We start from the raw sequence: 8,922 nt of genomic DNA on the forward strand, positions 1-8,922 counted from the left end.
GTATAGGATGCCCCCGCTCGCATGTCCACTACACGAATGATCAAGATCAGACCATCTATGACAAGTCACAACACTTGTAACAATTCCACAAAGCCGGCCGCGTCCGTAGTGTTACCAGGATAAGATTTCTCTCATATATCCATATACTACAGACTATTTTGGTTGTCACTTAAGACATGATCCACTTGTATGTCACTACATACATGCTTAATTTACATAAAGGCAACTAGGGACATTAAGTTTATTGGTTTGTGGTAAAATAAAAAATATCTAAATATGCAAAGTCAATAAGTGAAGTAAATATCATATATATTATACATCACAAGTGTTCTTACAAAGTTGTTTACAAACTATAGGATACGAGACTTTAGGGCACAAACCCCAACACAATATACTAACAATATAAGGTAGTTTTGAAAGTTTTACAATAGTAACAAGAATTCTGAGAGTTCAAGGATATTATCGAAATAAAGTGCAAGGTAGTTTTATTGTTTAGCCAAATTTGTAATTTGACACAGTGACGAAGGATGTTTTGGTAACTTCATATTCGAAACAATAATTTATTTTCATTTAATCAGCGGGCGTAGAAAGAGAAGAATCGCGAATGAAAGCAATCGATGCCGTAGAATTTGCATCGAATCTGCCGGGCGAAAAACCCTCACTTTAAACGTTATTACATCAACAATTTTCAAAAAATCATCAAAGAAATTCATTCTCTTCAAAATCCCTTTGATTTCCTTCCGATGCCCAAACTTTGCGTTCCTCTCGAACTGTTCCTCTCCTTCAACTCTCTGTCTTTGTTGCTCTTCAGCTGACAAAAAGGCACAAGTAAGTACATATCCTACTTTTGTTATTCTTCTTCTTTCTCGAAAAATTTCTATTTACGACCATGTTTGGGGGTTTTGTTTGAATCCCATCACCAAATCCTCACCTCTAAACTTCTGCAGATTTAGATGTTCTGTTCTGTTTGGGCTTTTACTTTTGGCTAAAATGGATTCAATGGCGTTTTCGAAGTTTATTTGTTTCTTAAATCTTGGTTTTACCTAACTTGGGCTGAGTTAGGGTTTTACTTGGTTGGTTTTGCCAAGAGTTTCATGAGCTCTCTACTATTTCTCTTTGTGAAGTCCTGAAATCTGAGAATCGAAGCCGTAGTGGAATTTGGAACTGTTGACGGATTTTGCGATGAAGGGGTAGAAGTGTTTATTGCGTTTGGTTACCATTTCAAGAGCGTAGAGCTGTAAAGTGGTTCCATGCATTCCTTTCTAAATCTAGTGGAGTGATGACTGGTTTTTGTGAAACGGATTGTGGAAGTGGATTTGTATACGGCGTATTTACTCAACGTCAAACTCTTGATAACGGGCATCGACCCTTCCAGCAATCTGCATTTAATTATTTAACTTTTTTGTCTTTTGTTTTTCAAATCACACGATAGCTACCAAACTAGCTTATTAAATTTCTTGAAAACAACATTAATTTTTTTTTGTGTTTGCATCTCCACCTCGTGCATATCTCAACTAAATTTATGAGATAGCTGCCTAACCCCACTATATTTGTTTTTTAGGAAACTCCTAAGATTTTAATATTCTAAGAGTTGGGCATACTATTTTGTAACTGGGTTAAGATGGGATATAGGGAGAGTTGAAACTTGAAAGAGCGAGACAAGAAATAGTTTAATAGTTTTGGAGGGGATCAAACCTCTTGAAAATTTGACAAACTTTTATCCACCCCTACACATCACTAGTAAGTAGCAATGGTCCTAATGGAAGGAGTTGTAAACTTGTATCCATCTGTTCACCTTACCAATCAGGCTCGATTTAGAAGGTCTGAGGTTTAAATCCCCACTTTAGTTTCTTATCCAGTTGGATAGTCTTACTCCTTTGGAGTGGAGGTTTTTCCTTTTCTTTTGTAATTTCATTTCAACAATAAAATTGTTTCTTTAGTAGTTTATATTTTCTCCCCTGTTTGAACTCAATTGGTGTCAAAGTGCCAAATGCGTCCTTAAGCACGCCAATGGGAAAGAAAGTTGATATTATGAAAGAGTATATGGTAACATGATTGCGTGTAGTGGCAGAGATAGTCTAGAAAATACCAGGCACGAAGCAAAAGATTGTGTGTTATGGGATGGGATGAATCAGTTGTTGCAATGACCAAACTTGCTAGAGGACTAGGATGGCAGTAAAATTGTTTGCCGTGTTAAGAGGACCAAGGGTAGACATTGGAGTCAATATTCGAAGACAAGGTAGGTGCATCAAGTGAGTCGAATAAGGAAGGAGTTAGGGGTATATATGAGTTGAGTTGGGTTGGGATGAGGGCATTTTATGTACCAACCTGAAATTGCATTATGTTCGCTTTTCCAACCCAAGGATTCTAACAACCAATCCAACCCAACCCTCATATGTTCGGATTGGGTTAGATTGGGCTGTTAGGTTGCTAAAATTTTGATAAATCAAACACGAAACATAGACAACTAAATGAACAGGAATGGAGGTGCCAAAAAGGAGATATCGAGTGTTAGAGATGTAGATTTGCAGCATCGAGGAGACAGTGAAAACACCAAATGCCAAACATGGACCCAAATACAAATGTTGGAGAGCGAAGTCAAGACACCCATATCAACAATGAAAAATCTAAAACGGAAATGCTAAGAAGACATAAATCTAGAGTGGGTGTGCCAGAGAGGAAAATTTAAGAGTGAATATAAGAAAGTAAACCTTCTTTGGGGTTGTTAGTTTGCAAGGTCTGTGTGGATTTGCTTCCTGCAGGAGTTTGATGTCAGACAATTGGCCAAAGGGATATTCGCCCAATAATCGGGGAGTTCTTCTTCTATTCGCCTTTTTAGAGAGAGAGGTCATTTGTTGTGGTTTGTTGGGGTGTGTGTTGAGTTGTGGGACATTTAGGGGAGAGGAACAATAGGGTATTCAAAGGTTTGGTTCTTAGGAGGTCTCATGTTTTGATCTAAGCTTTGGTTTTAAAGTTTTCTTTTCTTTTCGTTTCTTTTTTCTTTTTTGGGTATGTCCTTGTATTTCTTCTATTCGCCTTTTTAGAGAGAGTAGTCATTTGTTGTGGTTTGTTGGGGTGTGTGTTGAGTTGTGGGACATTTAGGGGAGAGGAACAATAGGGCTGTCTCTTATACACATCTAGATGTGTATAAGAGACAGGGTCTCATGTTTTGATCTGAGCTTTGGTTTTAAAGTTTTCTTTTCTTTTCGTTTCTTTTTTCTTTTTTGGGTATGTCCTTGTATTTTTTCATTTTTTCTAAATGAAAGTTGATTCTATATATAAAAAAAGAAATTAAACCTTGAGAACAACAAAGAAACGAGCTAGATAAGTGAGAGTGGTAGAGAGAAGAGAGAGATTATGTGTGAGAAGCTTGCGGAGGAATATTCACGTGGAAAGAGATTGTTAGGCACAACTTTGAGTCTGAATGATGAGTTTGAAGTGAGAGAAGAGAGATCATTGGAGACTGTGATAAAAGATGGCTCAACTTTTATTATTCTTATTTTATTTTATTTTTAAATATTACACTCACATACACACAAGCTGTTGTACTTTTTAGGACTAAAACTGGAAAGACGTGCCAAATAAAAGTAATTCACATATAGGTAAATTTGGGTTGATCCACACTTATTTTCCCCACCCTAGCTAGAGAACCAAATGGTGAAATTACCTAAACCAACACAGCCCTTATGATTTGGGTTGGGTTGTTCGGTATTTTTGGGTAACCCAATTCTTTGTTCACCGTGTCTTGCATGGGTAAGTTAATACCTTAGATTGCATGCATTAGCAATTTTCATTCTCTTGAAGGTTAAAATGGACTATGCACAATTAATGACTCCAAGCTACTCCATTTAGTGTTGGCCTCACTGGTCTGATAGGTGGCTAGAGCAATTTTGTACATCCTGATATATATGGGCGCTCCAATGTAGTTTTGGAAGAGCTTGTGCTCGAAAGGAACAATGAAATCTTAACAAGGAGAAGTCCTACAATCATTTCTTAGATTCTCTTTCTTTTGTAGCTCTATCTTGATGTAGTTTAATTACGTTTTTCTTCTTTTGGAAGAGCCTTTTTGGCTTTTGTATTCTTATTTGGCTCGGGGCTTTGGTTTCCTCCCCTCTTTTTTCAATTTTATTTAACTTTTGAAATTATTTTTCATCTTTGTTTTGTCAGACTTACCGTTTTGATCTTATAACTTCAAGTTAGACAAGTTCTGGAAAAGTGAAGGTGCAAATTTTTTCTTGATGATTTGGTGAATACTCAGAATAATGTGCCTCAAATTGATTTGCATGCTTATAAAGAATTGAACATCTGTCTGTTCACCAGGCATTATTTCTTTAATAGACTGTTCTTCCATCTGCTTAAAATTTATTTTAATTGATTTAACTCGTTTCAAACTGTAGCAACCAACTTGATTTGAGGTCTGTGTGCTTGGCATGGTTTGGTGGTTTGTCCGGAGTTGCAGTGTAACTTAGTGAGGAGAATAATACAAGCATTATGCTGTTATGTAAAAGTTAATCTACATTGCGTATTCTGTATTTGAGTGAGGACGAGGTTGATCATTGGATGAGTTATGGATTGCAACAAAGATGAAGCCATTAAAGCAAGGGAGATTGCTGAGAAGAAGATGGAAAGCAAAGATTTCACGGGGGCTCGTAAGCTTGTTCTCAAGGCTCAACAGCTAAATCCTGATGCAGAGTATATTTCACAAATGCTTATGGTTTGTGATGTGCATTGTGCGGCAGAGAAGAAACTGTTAGGGAATGAGATGGATTGGTATGGCATCCTTCAGATTGAGCAAACGGCAAATGAGGCGACAATCAGGAAGCAATACCGGAAGTATGCTCTTTTACTTCATCCTGATAAAAACAAATTTATTGGTGCAGAAGCTGCTTTCAAGTTGGTTGGTGAAGCTCAGAGAGTGCTGTTGGACCAAGAGAAACGTCGAATGCATGATATGAGACGCAAACCAGCAATACCATATCGACCTCCTCATAGAGCTGCTTCAACCTTTAATGTTGGGGTTCAAGCTAATTTCAGAAGCAACTTTACAAGCTTCATTCCTCAACATCAGCCACCTCCTCAACCGCAAGGACACTCAGGGTTCAGTCATAATCGTTCAACTTTTTGGACTGTCTGTCCATTTTGTTCAGTGAGGTACCAGTACTATAAAGAAGTGGTCAACAGATCACTTTGCTGTCAGAATTGCAAGAAGCCCTTTGTTGCATATGACATGGAAGTACATGGGCCTCACTCTCAACCTATGTCTAACTTGAACCAGACATCATTTTTCCAGCAGCAGAATTCCTTTAATCACAGGGCTGAGATGGGACGCCCGGGAAACTCTCAGTCTGAGAAGCGTCGGAGGAAATGCAACACCCCAGCTGCTGCTTCAGAAAAGTTCTATGGTAAGAAGAAGCAGACTTCTGAATCCAGTGAGAGTTGTGATACTGGAAGCAGCTTCGATACAGATGAAAATGTTACTGATGATGATAGCAGAAAGGATGTTGGACGCTCTGGAGACCACCATCCACGAAGATCTAGTCGACGCAGGCAGAAGATTTCTTACAATGAGAATGTAAGTGATGATGACAATGTTGACTTTGTGGTCACTCCCAAAAAATCAAAGAGAAGAAGATCATCCGTCATTTCAGATGACGATATTGAAGAAGTATATGTAGATGACGCGTCCAAAATCAATAAACAACATGGATCTGTTGCTGTGGATGATGATCAGAAGGAAACAAATAAGCCTGAAAATCATTCCTCTGGAGAGGATTTATCACGGAGAAGGAAGAGAAGTAAGAAGGCGAGCCATAAAGAAACACCGGATAAAGATGTTTCTCAGGGAAGCATGGAGTCAGCTGGTGATCCCGAGTCTAATTTGCTTTCATGTTCTGATCCCGATTTCAATGATTTTGATAAACTGCGGAACCGAGAATGTTTTGCTCTCGGGCAGATCTGGGCTTTGTATGATGATATTGATACTATGCCTAGATTCTATGCTTGGATCAAAAAAGTGTTTCCTTCTGGATTCAAAGTTCAAGTCACTTGGCTAGAGCCAGAAGCAGCCGATGATGGGCGAAGAAAATGTGTTGATAAAGAAATGCCAGTTTCTTGTGGTGATTTTGTTTTTGGAGCAACTGAAACCATGACGGATTGTGATTCGATGTTTTCTCATGCTGTCTCTTTTGACAAAGGCTGCCATAAAGACAGTTTCAAAATTTATCCAAGGAAAGGGGAAATTTGGGCTCTCTTCAAGAATTGGGATAAGAACCATGACTGCGATCCCAGTAGCCAATATGAGTATGAGTTTGTTGAGACGTTGTCAGAATTTACTGATGAAGCTGGTATTGATGTTGCACTCTTAGCTAAAGTGAAAGGCTTTTCGAGTCTCTTTTGTCGAATGGTCAAGGAAGGAGGAAAATCGTTTCAAGTCCCTGCGACTGAATTGTTCAGATTTTCACACCGGGTTCCTTCATTTCCACTCACTGGTGATGAAAGAGAGGGTGTTCCAAAAGGTTCTTTTGAACTTGATCCAGCTGCTCTTCCCCCCAATGTTCCAGAGATCGACCTCCCCGAACATACAAAAGCGGTGGCTTCTGATACTGGTCGAAGCACATTGCCTATGATGGGTTCTAATGGAGATGCAGCCGACCATGAAGCTGCTGCTGATATTAACATTGATCTCCAGTCTGAGAGCGATGATGGTATTGCACCTGTAGCTTCGCCGAGTGAGGCCTATGAAATTCCAGATCCTGAATTTCACAACTTTGATCTTGAGAAATCTTTTGACAAGTTTAGGATTGGTCAGGTCTGGGCACTGTACAGTGACGAGGATGCCTTGCCAAGGTACTATGGTCTGATCAAGAAAATAACTCGTGAACCAGGGTTCGAAGTGAAGTTGACTTGGCTGGTGTCCTCTACACTGCCAGGCAACACAATCAAATGGCACGATAAATATATGCCAATTTCTTGTGGGAGATTTACAACTCAAAGGAGGACTCCTATGCACTGTTGCACTTCCACTCGCTCCTTTTCACATCTGCTTAAAACTGATCCTGCTCCTAATAACGGGTTCTCCATCACTCCTAGAATTGGTGAGGTTTGGGCATTATACAAGAACTGGACTCCTGAAATCCGATGTTCGGATTTGGAAAAATGTCAATATGATATAGCAGAAGTCATTGACGATGACAATTTGCAAAAAGAAGTTATGTTCTTGAAACGCGTTGATGGTCATAACTCAGTCTTCAAGGCTCAAACCAAAAATGATGGTTCCACACTCACTATGGTAATTCCCGGGGCCGAGTTTCTACGATTCTCCCATCAGATACCTGCTTTTCGGTTGACAGAGGAGCGGGGTGGTAGCTTGAGAGGCTGTTTGGAACTTGATCCCGCTGCTTTACCGGTATATTATTTTTCTTGACTAGATTAGGCAGGATGATAAACACCATAGGCAGTGATGCCACTGTATACCTCTGTATCTAATAGCCCCGACCGAGCCTTTATGCGGAAAAACTGAACCCTTTTTTGGAGAAGCCTTGGCAAACCACAGCTTGTTTTGATCTACACCGGAACCCAGTTTTTTATGTTATACTTTCACTTTCCAAGGTGAAAAAGTTCAAAAGGTTTGCTTGGATTTTGATCTGACTGGCTTTGGGAGAAAAGAGAGGTTTCTCACTCATAACATTGGGTTTGTGCAAAAGTTTTCAATTATCATTGTGAATTAATCACCCTTAATTTTGTTTTGTAGCTGTGACTCATTTGCCAAGGTGATGAATTTCTTCACTTATCAAAAAGAAATGTTCAAATTTTCTGTTCAAGTTCATCTTCCTTTTTTCCCCTTGCAGGTTGTCATCCAAATTTGCTTATGAGCTATTGGAAACTTGGCCTTCCAAATTATACTTTTGATTTGGATTTTAAAAAGTTGGCAAGCAAAAAAAAAAAAAAAGTATTTTAGAAGAATGAGTGCTAATTATAATTATATAAGGTGATTTCATTGGTGTTCGGTTCTCATATTTTTCCATTGGTTAATTCTTCACTTTTATATTTTACTTAATTTTTCATTTTTCTCAAGTTCATACTCCCCTTTTCAACACACATGAAAAATGCAATTTCTTAATAAATCTTTTTAAAAAGAAGAAAATTAGTTGTCACGTGACAATTTTAATAGTATCCAAGTTTTTTTCCTTTTTTCTTTTGGAATATGTGGGTGTGTTCTTATCTTGTTTATACCTCAACTATATGTTTTTTTAGGAGTTTAAACACATAATTATCTAAACTTTCATATATTATATATATATACACGTTGGCTTTTATCTATTTTTATAGTACAATTAGAGACCGAGAGATTTGAATTATAGACTTTATTGTTTATAGTACATTTGGATGTCAATTGAGTTATACTTGATTTGGTATGACTTAAATCCATTCATCCCTCTAAGTTATATCCAATATACCATTTTGGTTTTTCTACGTTAAGTTATATTTTATTTTTGCATTCTCAATTATTCAATTTTAGTTATTGTATTTTTAATAAATTTTAAATATAGTTCATATACTTTAATAAATCTTAAATCCAGTAATTCAATGTTAATTTTTATTTGGTTAAATAATAATAATAATTTTAGGCTAGGAAAGAGAGTATGTAAATATTTTCACACTATGCTCAAAGAAACTGATTTTTTTCACAAGAAAAAGACTTACCGCAGGATTTAATTGAAAGTATGTGGACAAGGGAAGCCATTGGGAATCAAGATAATATTTTAACTAGAAATTACGAAAATATAAAAATAGACTTAAATTAATTGCATTAAGAACTTGACAGCTGTCGGCTACTTTATGGGAAAGGGCAACGGTTCGCTGACTAGGACCCAGGAACCCAAAGCCGCAGCTTTCGTTATAACTTTTAATAGGAATATATGT

General features: G+C 37.7%; 1 protein-coding gene across 2 annotated transcripts; it reads left to right on the forward strand.

Annotated features, from left to right (window-relative positions):
- The first annotated feature begins 607 nt into the window (after window positions 1–607).
- Window positions 608–7,823, forward strand: LOC120092937. 2 transcript variants are annotated; one of them, XM_039051187.1, is made up of 3 exons: window positions 608–828; window positions 4,168–4,221; window positions 4,398–7,823. In XM_039051187.1, the coding sequence occupies exon 3, from the start codon at window positions 4,568–4,570 to the stop codon at window positions 7,421–7,423; it is 2,856 nt and encodes a 951-aa protein (XP_038907115.1). In that variant the 5' UTR covers window positions 608–828; window positions 4,168–4,221; window positions 4,398–4,567; the 3' UTR covers window positions 7,424–7,823. The 2 variants fall into 2 exon arrangements, with proteins under 2 accessions (XP_038907115.1, XP_038907114.1); XM_039051186.1 differs by lacking the exon at window positions 4,168–4,221.
- Window positions 7,824–8,922: the final 1,099 nt, after the last annotated feature.

Source organism: Benincasa hispida, chromosome 12, assembly GCF_009727055.1.
Source record: "Benincasa hispida cultivar B227 chromosome 12, ASM972705v1, whole genome shotgun sequence".
Lineage (NCBI taxonomy): Eukaryota > Viridiplantae > Streptophyta > Magnoliopsida > Cucurbitales > Cucurbitaceae > Benincasa > Benincasa hispida.